We start from the raw sequence: 14,781 nt of genomic DNA, 5'->3' as shown, positions 1-14,781 counted from the left end.
TATTTCCACAATATTTTGGAATAAACACTGAATCTTTAGTGTAATCACTATAAATTTTATTGGTGAGAGCATTTTTATTGTGAACACTTATTATCCCCCCCTCTTTTTTTTCCTTCTTCTTACATGAGACATTGGACACCACGCTAATTTAAGTTTGACATTTTTACACTGTGTCTTGATCAGCTAACACGTTTGTGGAATTTTGTGATATAGTGAAGTGCTAATGTTAATGCCTTTTTACTTGTTCAGTTGTTCATAAAAAAGACATTGAGATTTAGTTTTTTTCCTTTTTGTTCTGCTGAGTCTGGTACTTCCACTGAAACTGAACACAAATGTATTTGTTTAAGGCTTGTTTTTTATTCATCTAGAATTATGGGGGCATTTTGTTTTATACTTTTAATAGCTTTTTTCTTTTAAAGAATCCTTGAAATTGATTTACACAATTACACCACCTTTTTATTATGATAAATTACAAAGGTCTAGTATACATTTACCACATGGCATGTTGGAAGCAGCTGTTCCAGCCAAGAGCAGATACCATAGACCAAGCCTGGCCAACCTGTGGCTCTCCAGCTGTTGTGAAACTACAAGTCCCAGCATGCCCTGCCTCAATTTTGCTATTGGGGAATGCTAAAACTGTGGCAGGGCATGCTGGGATGTGTAGTTTCATAATAGCTGGAGAGCCAAAGGTTGGCCAGGCCTGCCATAGACTATAGTGCCAAGTATTAACAGCATGTATCTACTGCTTTTTACTGACTATTTTAAAAAGCAGAGTGACACCAACCAAAAAGGTGACGTCTATTTTATTAAATTTTTTTTATGCGTATTTAAAAGAAATGTATACCGATGGTTCTTTAAAGAATGCATAAAAAGTGAACTGACCAGCAATTATTGTTTGTGTGGTGATGGGTTCTCTAACCGTCTGTATGGGCCACATTTTTGTTTTCCGTTGCTGTGTAAAATGCTTGTCCAGAACTGAAGTACTATTGATTTACTCTGGTTTTAGGACCCATTGCCTGTGTCTCATGTTACCCATATGCAAGAGGTGTACAACTTCAATGCAGTGAGGAACTCTGAAATTCTATTCAGGTATGTTAAAGCAAAGAGAGGTAACCAAGTAATTGAGTTGAATTACTATATTCTGTATACAGTGCATCCGGAAAGTATTCACAGCGCTTCACTTTTTCCACATTTTGTTATGTTACAGCCTTATTCCAAAATGGAATAAATTCATTTTTGTCCTCAAAATTCTACACACAATACCCCATAATGACGTGTAAAAACAGGATTTTGGTACTTACCGATAAATCCCTTTCTCCGATTCCACAGGGGACACTGGAGTTCAAGACAGTGGGGTATAGACGGTGGTAGAGTAGAGCCTTGGCACTTTAAATAATTTAGAAGTGTGACTGGCTCCTCCCCCTCTATGCCCCATCAGCCCCAGTTTAAGAAACTGAGCCCGAGAGGAGACAGAGGACAACAGGAAACGAGGAGAAGGAGAATCCACAGAAAGTAACAAGACCGACTGAAGGAGCACAGTGGAACCCACTGCAGGTAACCCATGCAGTCACACAACCATATAATAAACCAAACAAAACGGCAGGAACGCAGCGCTGGGTGGGCGTTCAGTGTCCCCTGTGGAATCGGAGAAAGGGATTTATCGGTAAGTACCAAAATCCTGTTTTCTCCTTCATCCACTAGGGGACACTGGAGTTCAAGACAGTGGGGACGTCCCAAAGCCAACCTCCCGGGTGGGAAGCGCTGAGAACATGCCGACCCAGCGGGCAACCGAAACGGCGACCGCCAAGAACCCGGAGGCCCAAGTGAAAAGCAAGGGCTGAGGGGACAAGCGACGTAGAGCAGAGGAGACAATCAAAACTCCTCGCTAAACAGCCACAGAATTTCCCCACATACAACGTATGTCGAATGGAACAAAACAGCAATCTAGTGGACAACAGCAGACAAGAATCTGTCAGCAGACAGAACACCGTAATCTCAGCTGAAAACAGACCAACCAAGGCCGTTGGTAGCAGAGAGTCCCAAAAATAGGAGAAGGGCGGTAACACGAGAACAAACTTGAGAAACCCGTAACAGAGTCTGAAACAGAAGGATGCAACAGTCTCAGACATCAGAATCTCCGCAGTGCTGGACAAAAGCAAAATCATATAGATATATGTATAATGATACTAATCTACAGATACAGAGCTGAGCTGTCCACAGACTTCTCTAACAAGAGTATACATTGAGGCAAAGCCACGGCCGAACAGTCAACCCAGACCATTCTGGAGGTCCCACTAATTACAGGGTTGTCAACCAGTGGAAGGGTAAAATCATAAAAGTCTCCAACTGGTGGAGATCCCACTGGGCATGAGGCAGATGTGGCGTCGAGAGAATACAACTCCTTTCAGAGGTTTAAACATCGGTATAACCCATTCTGTAAACAGGGATAAAACAGCAACAGGAACCCTGCAGCTGAAAAGAAAACCATAGTAACAAACCCCAAACAACAACTTCCAACGTGATGGAAGTGCGTAGTCAGTACAGCTGTTGGCACGAACATAGTCGGAAAACAACCGGGATAGCCTAGCAGTTAAAAAATCACGGATGCAACAGCCATACAGGTAGAGCGAGCTACCAATATGGGGAAGCCTCCCAAAGGCAAGGCGAGAGCACTAGGACAACCCTGAAGGTACCCGTAAGTACCTGAAAGTGTAATTAAAGTATCAATAGATAGTGAACAGGAAAACAACCAGGCCTCCTGCATGGAATAATGACTGTCACATCTTAATGTAAGGGTGTGCACTAGCCCATAGATGCACCACTGTCCAGAACCCCAACAGATTTTAGTAGAATATTGTCACTAATCTCTATGTTGGAACTATGAATCCACACGTCAGGAAAGCTCTAAAGTGTAGGGTCAACTGATAGGAACAGGTACCAAAAAAGAGCAGATGGCTGCTAGGACAGCAGCTTGGGTGCGAAAGGGAGAATAAAGGCTGTGTAACGTCAGGTTGCATTAATAGGCGCATCTTTCGAAGCTGTAGAGGAGTAAGCCCGCTTACCTGTGAGCGACCAGAAACCCTCTGGACTCTATGCAGAATTACACTGACCTTTTCCATCTCACCCCAAACCAGCCTTGTCAGGTATAGAGAATAGCATCGGTAGACTAAGAACCAATGTTCTACAGTGTGGACGTCAGTCTGGAGATGTTGCAGTAGAAAATACTGTAAATACTAGCAGAGTGTTAGTGGAGATATGAAGGTCCTACAAGACCACATGCTAGTTCCATTAGGGATATGTACCTATATAGAAAACATACCCCCCAAAAAACAGTCTGCTATTGTAATTATCCTTACATTAACACTTATAATGGACCAGCAAGTATTAGCCAAAGAGACAGAAACCCTGTACCGGACAAGGTGCACATAGAATATCATATATGTGATGATGGATCACCACCAGCGACCCCTGACATTATAAGTCACAACGATAGGGATATTTTGAAACAAACAATAAAACTGAACCACAGAGTCAAGGATTTACTTGATGCCCACCAAGACAATACAACCCAGGCCTAACCGTGTCTATATCAGTGGGCAGCCCTCCTACCTTCAGGCATAGGAGCAGTAACTGCAGTCTGTTGGAAATTAACCAAATAAGCCCCAAGGTTGGAATAGAACCTGGATTTCCTATGTTCTGATAGGAAATGTACCTAGGGCCCACTGCTTCAAAGACTCATCTTACTGAAAAAGCTTGGTCACTCTGTGACACTGGAATTTATACCGAGAAGGGTACCTGTACATAGAATGTGTATGTTATCCCAATAAAAGAAGGGATATATCTGTAGTCATAACCTCAGTTAGGGTGGAAACAGGTTTCCCGCTTATTAGGAAATATTCAAAGGATGGGAATATATTAGTATAGACAGCCACATACACACTGCATAAACATAGTGGCATGGGAAGTCAATCTCTCTGAAAGGAAGAGTTAGTACAACAGATTAAGTTTACTTGTCAGACTCCTGCACCAGGTGATAAGAACTGACATAGAACTTAACATATTGCATTCTTAATGTCTTATATTTTGTGCATCGGTTCTTGAAGTACTTACCGGGCGCTGTCAAGTGCGCCACTGGAGTGTAGTTATAAAGAATATGCCCCCCCGAAAAGGGGTGCCTTAGATATTGTCGCGAGACAGAATGCCTCCCTAGAACAACATTAGCTGAACCTAGACACCTAATGCCCCAGGAACATTAATGCAAATACCCCTATAGATTGTAAGCTTGCGAGCAGGGCCTTCCTACCTATATATCTGTCTGTTATTACCCAGTTTTGTTCTATCAATGTTTACAATTGTAAAGCGCAACGGAATATGCTGCGCTATATAAGAAACTGTTAATAAATAAATAAATAATTATTATTTCATACGTGTGTGGTCAGAAGGCCACAGGACATATATAGGGTCCCGAACTAGAAGTCACACTTTAAGTGTTATAACAGGACTCTAATCTATAGAGTCACCTAATAATTTGTATACTGGACTTTAGAATCCAGCTTTCCAAATAATTTTTTTTTTTTTGTTTGGCGTGCTGCCGAAGCGAGCACCAAAGAATAAATATATATCCTATAACTCCTGGTCCCAGGTGACATCCCCTCTGGGTACTAACCGGGTCCACGGCTAGCCTGTTATAATTAATTTTGGAATTATAGGTACACCTAAAGACTGTGGAATTGTAGCTATACCTATTTTATACATATTTATATATAATATATATGCACCGACATATATAACATACAATTCTGTAAAGCAGTTATTGTTCCAAACGATCGCATCGGGTCATTCCCGCTTCCAATCACAGCATCTTACCTTTTAAATATGCTAGATATCAGACATAAAACTGATAACAGATCCTGCCCTTGTCTTTGAGGTAAGGACAAGAAGCGATACATTGTACATATATATCTATACATGCATACACGTACCTACATAACAGAATAATAGGTGACGATAATACTTTAAAGTAGAACATGAGCAATAGTTAGCTAGCCATGTAAGGAACTGACTCAAGATCCTGGTTGAGGCAATGACAGAGTTCACTCTGGACATGTATACAGTATGTTATAAAGCAGAGCTTAGTATAAAATACATACATACATACATACATACATATATATGTATATATATATATATATATATATATACACATATATACACACACACACACACGCTTACCTCCACGCAGGGAGACCACCATGTGCCGCGTGTGGACGGCTGTGAGCTACGGCATAGGGGCAGGATCTTTCTGCTACGTTTGAATATGGAACACTTCACAAATTTGCATGTCATCCTTGCGCAGGGACCATGTAATCTGTATTGTTCCAATTTTAGTATATGTGCTGCCGAAGCAAGCACTTTGAGGTTTCACCATACGCAGGATTAGGGCACGTGTTTTTCCACCATGCCAGCCTGCGACATATAAATAGCAAACAAGTTGGTGTTCAATCCCACACAGTATGGAGCTAGCAAGGCTAACCACAGCGCCAACTATGTTACTGTAGCGCTATCACAACCGGGATTCTACCGGGTTGTAGAACATAAGCTTTAGTGCATATACTTAACTAATGTACACTGGGAGAAAAAAACAGCACGTGTTGCTGCAGTGAGCACCGTCTCATTCCCGAGTAGGGTAGATTTGTAATAGTCTATGTGCTGCCATATTACTGATTATTGTATCGCCCCTGTCAGCTTCCAGTTCACAGTGGTGTAGCTGTATCTATACTCAAAATGTGAGCGCTCCTATGGTACTTTGTTACAATTATAGCCACTACAGTGCTTCTCAGAGTGGTGAGGAGAGCAGGCATAGACATATGCATACCCAACATAAAATTAAATGAAGGACCCGCAGGGACGTGACTGTGCGCGCCGGCTGAAAGCCATTCTAGACTATATGTGGCAGCCCTCCTCCTATTAGCACAGCGTCTAGCATTGAAGCTCCCCATACTGCACTGCCTTCCTACGAGCAGAAGGACGCGGTTTTCCACTGTAAAAGAAAAACGAGGGCGGGGAGCCGTGCTGTACACGCTCTGTAATTCCCTGCTATGGGAGCGCGGGGTGCAGCGGTCTCTCTCTCTCTGAGTATCGAGGAGGGAACCAAGCGTGTGTGAGACAGCCGCTGCTGTCACACTGTATAATATAAGTACCCCCAGCAGCGTTGTAGCTTTAATAATACAACTCCTGGCGGAGGAAAAGCCAGCATGGAGTGTAATACTGACAGCTGCTAGTAGCCGTATGTCTCGGCGCGGCTGCAATTACTGAGGGCCGCGCTTCAGAGCCCGAATACTGATGGCGCCGCTGGTGTGCAGGACGCGACAAACACCAGCTGCTATGGGCGCAGGCTGAGCTATGGCCGCCGATAATGAGCACTGCCCCCGCTAGCTGTCTGCCCCCTTAACACCGCTACTGAGTTCCCAGTACCACGAGGAGGGACTCAGTGCAGTGAAAGGAGGTGCGGGGGATGCGGGGGGAGGATGTCGGGTCTCTCCTAACAGTGACAGCCGTGGCAGGTCACTGAGCCCAGCTATGTCTCCACTGCTCCTGCTTAACCAGGAGCAGTGGTATACTTACAGGCTGCTGCGGCCGGGATGCTGGGCTGAGGGGGCAGCAAGGAAACCCGGACACGAGCCGGTGTCAGCTGTGGCGGGTCCTTGCAGGGTCCGATGACTCCATGATGTGTGCCCCCTCCATAGGGTCACCGGACACAGACTGCAGTAGCCGTGGCGGTGCCTTCCCGGCGGCTCCCCCGTAGCAGGCAGACTGCCACAGCTAGCAATCTGCCTGTCCTCATTGTATATAAAAAATTAAAGATAAAAAATATATGAAAAGGCTGGAGACAGCCTGATGTGCTACTGGCTCTCTCGGGCACATTTTCTAAACTGGGGCTGATGGGGCATAGAGGGGGAGGAGCCAGTCACACTTCTAAATTATTTAAAGTGCCAAGGCTCTACTCTACCACCGTCTATACCCCACTGTCTTGAACTCCAGTGTCCCCTAGTGGATGAAGGAGAAATTTTTTTTGAGGTTTTTGCAAATTTTATTTAAAAACAAACAAAGAAATCACATGTACAGAAGTATTCACAGCCTTTGCTCAATACTTTTGTTGATGCACCTTTGGCAGCAATTACAGCCTTAAGTCTTTCTGAATATGATGCCACAAGCTTGGCACACCTATCGTTGGGCAGTTTCGCCCATTCCTCTTTGCAGCACCTCTCAAGCTCCATCAGATTGGATGGGAAGCGTCGGTGCACAGCCATTTTCAGATCTCTGTTCAATCGGATTCAAGTCTGGGCTCTGGCTGGGCCACTCAAGGACATTCACAGAGTTGTCCTGAAGCCACTCCTTTGATATCTTGGCTTAGTGCTTAGGGTTGTTGTCCTGCTGAAAGATGAACCGTCGCCCCAGACTGAGGTCAAGAGCGCTCTGGAGCAGGTTTCATCCAGGATGTCTCTTTACATTGCTGCATTCATCTTTCCCTCTATCCTGACTAGTCTCCCAGTTACTGCTGCTGAAAAACATCCCCACAGCATGATGCTGCCACCACCATGCTTCACTGTAGGGATGGTATTGGCCTGGTGATGAGCGGTGCCTTGTTTCCTCCAAACATAACGCCTGGCATTGACTGCAAAGAGTTCAATCTTTGTCTCATCAGACCAGAGAATTTTGTTTCTCATGGTCTGTGAGAGTCCTTCAGGTGCCTTTTTTTAGCAAACTCCAGGCGGGCTGTCATGTGCTTTTTACTAAGGCATCCGTCTGGCAACTCTACCATATAGGCCTGATTGGTGGATTGCTGCAGAGCTGGTGGTCCTTCTTGAAGGTTCTCCTCTCTCCACTGTAGCTCTGACAGTGAACATCGGGTTCTTGGTCACCTCCCTGACTAGGGCCCTTCTCCCCCGATCGCTCAGTTTAGACAGCCGGCCAAGTCTAGGAAGAGTCCTGGTGGTTCCGAACTTCTTCCATTTACGGATGATGGAGACCACTGTGCTCATTGGGACATTCAAAGCAGCAGATAATTTTTCTGTACTATTCCCCAGATTTATGCCTTGAGAAAATCTTGTAACATAACAAAATGTGGTAAAAGTGAAGCGCTGTGAATACTTTATGGATGCACGGTAAACATTCTACTAGCAGGCATCAGCTCATAATGGTTTTCTATAGGCACATTACTGTCTGGTGGAATGCTGGTGATGCCTCACCAATTTAGAGGAAATGTATCAAACCTAATAAAGAGTGGAGATTGCCCATGGCAACCAGTCAGCATCTACTTGTCATGTTATAGAATGTGCTTGATAAATGCTACCTTGAAGCCGATTGGTTGCTATGGGCAACTTCACCACTTGTCCTCTTCTCCACTGTTTAGAATGTTTGATGCAGTTCCCAATTAAAGAGTACAGGTTGCCCGCACCCAGTGGTTATAGTTTTCATGATCAGTGTTGATATTCATTAGAATACAGCTTATTAGCTCACTAGGAATTGCTGATGTCCTGAGGGTCAATTAAAACATTGAGGCTGCCTTGATTTTAGCGATGGTTCAGAACCATCTACAAGAAAACAGTGGACATGCTAAAAGATAGCCAGCACCAGAAAATTGACAATCTTTATTTTACGGTTTGAGAGCAATGAAGTAACTTTTGTTGGTAAACTCCTTCAAAAAAAAACAAAGCCAATTTCTGTAGCCTTATTGACATTCAAACATCACTTTACAGAACCTCATCCAAAAAAACATTGTTGTCATTTTGCTGCTTACGGTGTAAGACAGTGGAAAAAATATTTACTGCGCTGGTACTAATAATGGTATTTAAAGTTGGAGAGTAAAACTTCTCACTAAAACAGGAGGCTTGATTAATTTTACTAAATATAAATTTTATCAGTATTAATATGTATCCACTCTTAAAAAAAAATATATATATATCTATATGTAGAAACAATCATCTCATGAAACAATTATTGTTAAAAAAAAATGTGCTTTCAAGAGTCACATGTTGCACCACAGACTTACTAATCTAATAATTGGATGTATTTGTGGTTATGTCTCAATAGACACCATGTAGCAATATGTTGCTAATTTCAGAATAACTTCGGCAAGTAAATTAAGCATTCCATAGCTGCTAAGAACACAGTCCATATAATACTGGCATCCCAGTATATATGTATATACCAATACAATCATTCAGAGAGAGGTATAATGCAGTCTGACTTAAACATCGTATTAACACAGCCCAATAGTTCTTATACTTTTGTTGGTAGCGAGCCCTTCTACAGTAGTGAGGTCACGCTGCAGGGAGTCGTATGATGGGTACTGTGGTTGCTGCAGAGAGCGGCGGCTGGAAGCGCTGACAGTGCACACAGTAGAATTCTGCTGCCGCCAACGGTTCATTCTTCTCTCTCTGGACAGCGGGCTTTCATGGTGTGCCACAGTAATGACCGAAGTCGGGTATATAGTTGGCAGTGCGCACAGTAAAATTCAGCTGCTGCCGCGGGTTACTCCTTCTCTCGGAAGGGGGAGATAGTTTCTCTCAAGGTCAACGCGTTTCGTCCCTTAGAATGCTGGGACTTTTTTCAAGGCTGAAGATCTGAGGCTCCAATACCTCCTTATATGTCCACCAAGGTCTAATTAGATCTGTAACACCTGAGTCAAAGATAAAACGTCTATTTTGCTAAAGGTGCTTACACACGTAAAGATTTTCTGTCCAACCATCCAACTACTTGATTGGTTGGAATGAAAATCTGGTAAGGTATGAAAGCAAATGACAATCAGCAATTTGCTCCCAAACACCGGAAAATGGACAAATACGGTTTGAACAAATTGTTTAGATCAAACATTTAACAAACTTGTCTGACGACCATTTCCACCTGTTTTCTGGCATTTAGAAGCAAATTGCTGATCATCAGTTACTCCCATATGTTACCAGATTTTCATTCCAACCAATCAACTAGTTGGATGGTTGGACAGAAAATCTTTTTCCTTTTGATACTTCATACTGTATTTCTATCCCTCTTTTGTTGTTTTTATCTAGAAGCTTGTGCTACTATAATGTTTACAAGTAAAAACAGATAATCTTTAAAGATAATTTATAATCAAAAATAAAATAAATAGTCCTCTAATTTGCTAAATAAGATATACATGAATCATAATAATAAGAAAGTAAATAGAACTAAAAATAAATAGAATATATAAAAATATTTTAAGAAAAATGAATGAATGTATATACCTCTTATCTTTAATTGTTGACATATTTGCATGTTACTCTAATAATATGAACCATATACACTATTTACCACAAATACTATGTCCCCAAAATCCATGTTTGAGATCCATATTTATAGATCTTTCACTTATTTTAAGTTAATGCCCTTTATTGTTTTTTTTTAGTCACTATATTAAATTAAACGATTACTAAACACCCAAGAATTACATATTTAGGTTTTCCCCTTTAATCCTGATCTAATATGCAAATGTATGTATGTATATAACCCTAGTGTGCCTCTGACTTACATGTGAAACGGTGATCGACTTCCCTCGTTCTACATGTGATGTATCAGCACACCAAGTATTTGTATGATCATTAAAGTCCACTGTGTTATCCACGTATAGTGTACCATGGTGATGGACTATGTATCAACAAGAGTGATATGTCTCTGAGTCTGTATGGTGTAAGACAGTACGTTCTAATCAGCTACAGATGATATACTTTGCTGTCTCTGGAATGCATTTTGAGCAACAGTAGAGGAGGCTGGAATCTCCACAATTCCTTGTTTTAGTGAACATTAGTATTTAAAAAGTTGTTTAATTTAATGCGTCCTCTTCTAATTACGATTTGTTTATTTTTATTATGTTGGCCTTCCATATTCAGATTCTTCTACATGTTCTTGCCCAGTTACCCATACTGCAGGATGTCACTTAACCCAAGTAATGAAAACCCTATCTGTTACAATTTGCAGGTGGCTGCGTCTCTGTATTCGAGCAAAATGGGAAAAAGTAATTCCATTGGCTCTAAAAATGGCAACCGAGCAGGGACGGATGAAATTTACTCGTCCTTTGTATCGGTAAGACATTGGATGTTGATCACTCTAATGGCGATCTTGTTTCATAGCAAAAATATTACTCAATGCCATTACACCTCATTGCTTGTTTTTTTTTTTTTTTTTTAATCATACAATTTTACATTTCAGGATAAGCCTAAAAATATTGGACTTATGCATGTTATTTTTCGGTCACATCTGTTATCTTTTCTTACTCTAAAGATTAGAGGTATATGGAAAAAGTGTGCCATATTCTATTTCCAACCATTACATACCATGACAGTGAATATGTTGCTCATTAACATTTCCCTGTAAATCAGCCTGGAGAATAAAGACCCAACAGTTTATTTTCCTTTGACAGATTTTTCATTTTATTATTATAATTTATTTTTACATGCCTCTGCACAATCCAGTCTATTACATTACTGACCGACTCAACACTCCTATTACCGGGAGTTTGATTGATAGTGTTTTCAGGATAAAATGTCTATAAACCGAGTAATGTAGCAGCAGTTTTTGGTATCCCGTAATCCATATGGCTTTCAGATATCGCTACTGTAGCTGGGAAACTTACATTTTTATTTGGTTTCTTGTTATATGGCTATGTAGATTCACCTGTTGACTTGTAAGTTGTATTTAAAAAAAAAAAAAAAATCGAATTTCTTTATATTTGTATTTACTAAAATATTGACATAATGAAGCAAATGCATTAAGAGCATGAATACTGTATCTGAGCCTGGAACTACTTATCCAGGTGTGTACTTTTTCCTTTTTTAGGGAGCTCTATAACTTTGACAAAGCTCAGGATCAAGCAATTCAAACTTTTATAAAGAACAGATCCTTCATGCATCCAGTGACGGAAATGCTGGTGACCAAAGACCTACATGTTGCCTAATGATGAATCAATGTATATTATGCACAAATTAGGGATGAAAGCTTAGGCTAAACCTTATGTTAACTTTTGCCTTCATTTGAAGTCGACCCACGACCGAAAAAAAAAAAAAAAAAAACACTTAATAAAGATTGTTATCCATGCAGAATGCCACAATAAAAAATTGCAGCTGAAATTTGAATTGAGTGGATGTGTGCTTATTCAGGCTATTTGACCAGTGCATGGCAAGCACTAATACGTATAACGTATCTAAGAAAGATAATTGATAGTGTTGTGTATAGAATACTATTACCTCTCCTTTCGTCAGTCGTTGGCCATACAGTGACTGATCCTTTCCCTCAGTTTAGCTTCTAATCTAAACTCATAGGGCCATACACTAAAAACCCACCTTTCTACTTCAGGGTCCATAGGGGGTCCACAGGGTTGACCTTGGGGATATAGCTGGATCAGGATCCATGGGCACCACACAGTTAAGCTTTTAGCTCCCAGGATGCACTTGTGTCCTCTATATCCCGAGCCACAGGCACCTCAGTGTAAGTTGGTGCCCAGCCGGAGTCGGTCACCGCGCAGGGGGGCTGCAGGAGCAGCCCCCAGAAGCTTTTTATTTTCTAATAGATTTTATTTATTTTAGTTTCTCTTTTTACTACAGACGGCAGCGAAGGGCTGTCTGTACAGACGCCCACGCTGCCGCTCTGATCCCCGACTGGCGCCGCGACGCCAGTACTGATCTGGGGATCGCGGCAGGAGGACAGAGTCCGTACTAGCCGGACTCTGTCTACCTCCCAGGACTGCTGCCGGAGTCGCCGGGGATTCAGGTAAGCCGCGCGTCGCTGGCTAGCGGCGGCGCGCGGAATACCTTAAAATGCAGTCCTTTAGCCTCCGGTCCTGGGGACAGACCGGAGGCTGCTGGCAGTGGCGGCGGGCCCCCCCCATAACCCGTGGGACCACTAGACCACCAGGGATAACCGGCAAGCGGGAAGCCAGCATCCCTGGGGTTAATGGCCAGCCAGGGGAGGAAGCCTTCCCTGTTTAGCGGCTCCTCAGCTCAGCGCGCTTTTCAGCCTGCATGTCCAGCGTCCCTGAGCTGCAGTTCACTCGGCCACTCCTCCTCTGAGGTCTCTGGCGGCCATTTTTTTCTACATGTGGCAGCGCAGATCCCTCAGGGAGCACGCGGACCGGTCCCCCTGTGTACCTCTCCCCTGTTAGGACGGCGTACACAGCACTATAGCCCTCCCAGACACTGAATCTGGGCGGTTGAGTGTAGTGTAAAGGTGCAGTGAGTATATCTTCCTGCATGGTATGTGACTTTTGCTAGTGCTGCTGTCTGTATTTTTCTCTTATTACTGTCAGCTTATATCTATCTCTTTCCTTCTTCCTTAGCCCTACAGGTGTGGAGGAGGGGCTTTTCTACTAACCTCACATATATAAATCAAGTATTTGTGAGGTCTGTCACATACAGTTGTGTGCTACACAGTGCCATATTCAGGACTGTTGTTCAGCACACAGGGAAGTGCAATTCTTTTTTCCTCTATTGCCATATATATTTTGTCTGTACATTATATTTGGTCATGTCTGAGGGTGAAGTTGAGCACTTCGGGACTCCAGTGTTGTTTTCCTGCAGGCGCTGCTCTGCGGGATCACATAGGGAAGAGGCATCTCTGGATGGCCTTTGGATTGACCAGGAGTCAACTGACACCGCTCACAGACTCCCTATGACACAGGAGCCACCATGGGCTATGTTTTCACAGGTGCTGGTGTCTCTGGCGGGCCGCCTTGCGGCTCCGTCTGCTGTCCCTACGAGGACTCTGTCCCAGCCTACCATTTCCCATTACCAGTGTACCCCGCAATTATTGCAGAGTTCCTCTGGGTCACAGACTGTGGACCCTTATTCAGGATTGCCTATCTATTTTCAGGCCACTCCTGCTACACAACAGTCTGTGGTGCCTTTCCAGGCCAATGTGGCTGCTCCTCCACCATGGGTGGACGTGCTCTCCAGTTCAGTCCAGAGTCTGGCAGCTGCATCTTCGACTTTTCAGTCGATGCTGCACAATGACAGGTCTGCAGGGGCGTCTAAGCGTGCACATAAGTTGCATGCGGCGCAGATTTCGGACACTGAGGGGTCCTCAGATGAGGGTGATGTCCAGGACGACTCCGATTCGTACACCTCGGCTCAGGAGTTGGAATCTCTGTCGTCTATTAATGTACGAGCTCTGGTTAGGGCGGTGCGTGCCATTCTCCTAATAGAGGATGAGGCACCTGAACCTAAGTAGAAATTCCCTAGTTTTAAAAAAACTAAGGTGACTTCGGCGGTATTCCCCCTATCTGATCAATTAACGGATCATATGGCGGTGGCTTGGCAGACACCCAGTAAGAAATTTGTGCCTCAAAAGAGGTTGGCTTCCAATTATCCATTCCCGGAGGCGCATTGTAGGAAGTGGGAAGCTCCACCGGCGGTGGATTGCCACGTCACACGCCTTATTAGGAGTGCTACGCTGCCAATACCGTCAGTTTCCTCGTTAAAGGATCCCACAGACAGAAAGGTTGAGGCTTGCCTTAAGTCTATTTATTCCCTCTCGGGAGCAATTGCTCACCCGTCCATGGCCATTTCCTGGGTGGCTAAGGCCATTGAGGGTTGGGCCAATGCCTTAGAGGACACTTTTCCTGAGGATACTCAGGAAGTCCAGAGGGCATTACTAGGACAGATGAGTGATGCGGCTTCTTATATTGGAGAAGCTTCCTTGGACGCTAGTCTGCTAACCTCTAGGGTGTCGGCTGCGGCTGTGCATGCCCGCCGCTCCTTATGGCTGAGGTCC

General features: G+C 43.4%; 1 protein-coding gene and 1 pseudogene across 1 annotated transcript in view; one reads left to right on the top strand and one right to left on the bottom strand.

Moving 5' to 3' along the window:
• Positions 1-12,149, top strand: part of LTA4H (leukotriene A4 hydrolase) — a 48,042-nt gene extending 35,893 nt beyond the window's left edge. Inside the window, exons 17-19 of the mRNA XM_088454354.1 lie at positions 1,007-1,089; positions 10,996-11,100; positions 11,854-12,149. Of these exons, the coding sequence (XP_088310480.1) occupies positions 1,007-1,089; positions 10,996-11,100; positions 11,854-11,971 (306 nt within the window). The 3' untranslated portion in view covers positions 11,972-12,149. The remainder of the gene's footprint in view (positions 1-1,006; positions 1,090-10,995; positions 11,101-11,853) is intronic.
• On the bottom strand, positions 5,312-5,412 carry LOC148538313 (U6 spliceosomal RNA; annotated as a pseudogene).
• Positions 12,150-14,781: the final 2,632 nt, after the last annotated feature.

This window comes from Taudactylus pleione, unplaced genomic scaffold (assembly GCF_031769625.1).
Source record: "Taudactylus pleione unplaced genomic scaffold, aTauple2 ptg000040l, whole genome shotgun sequence".
NCBI classification, from domain to species: Eukaryota; Metazoa; Chordata; class Amphibia; order Anura; family Myobatrachidae; genus Taudactylus; species Taudactylus pleione.
This window is presented reverse-complemented; position numbering and strand designations above follow the sequence as displayed.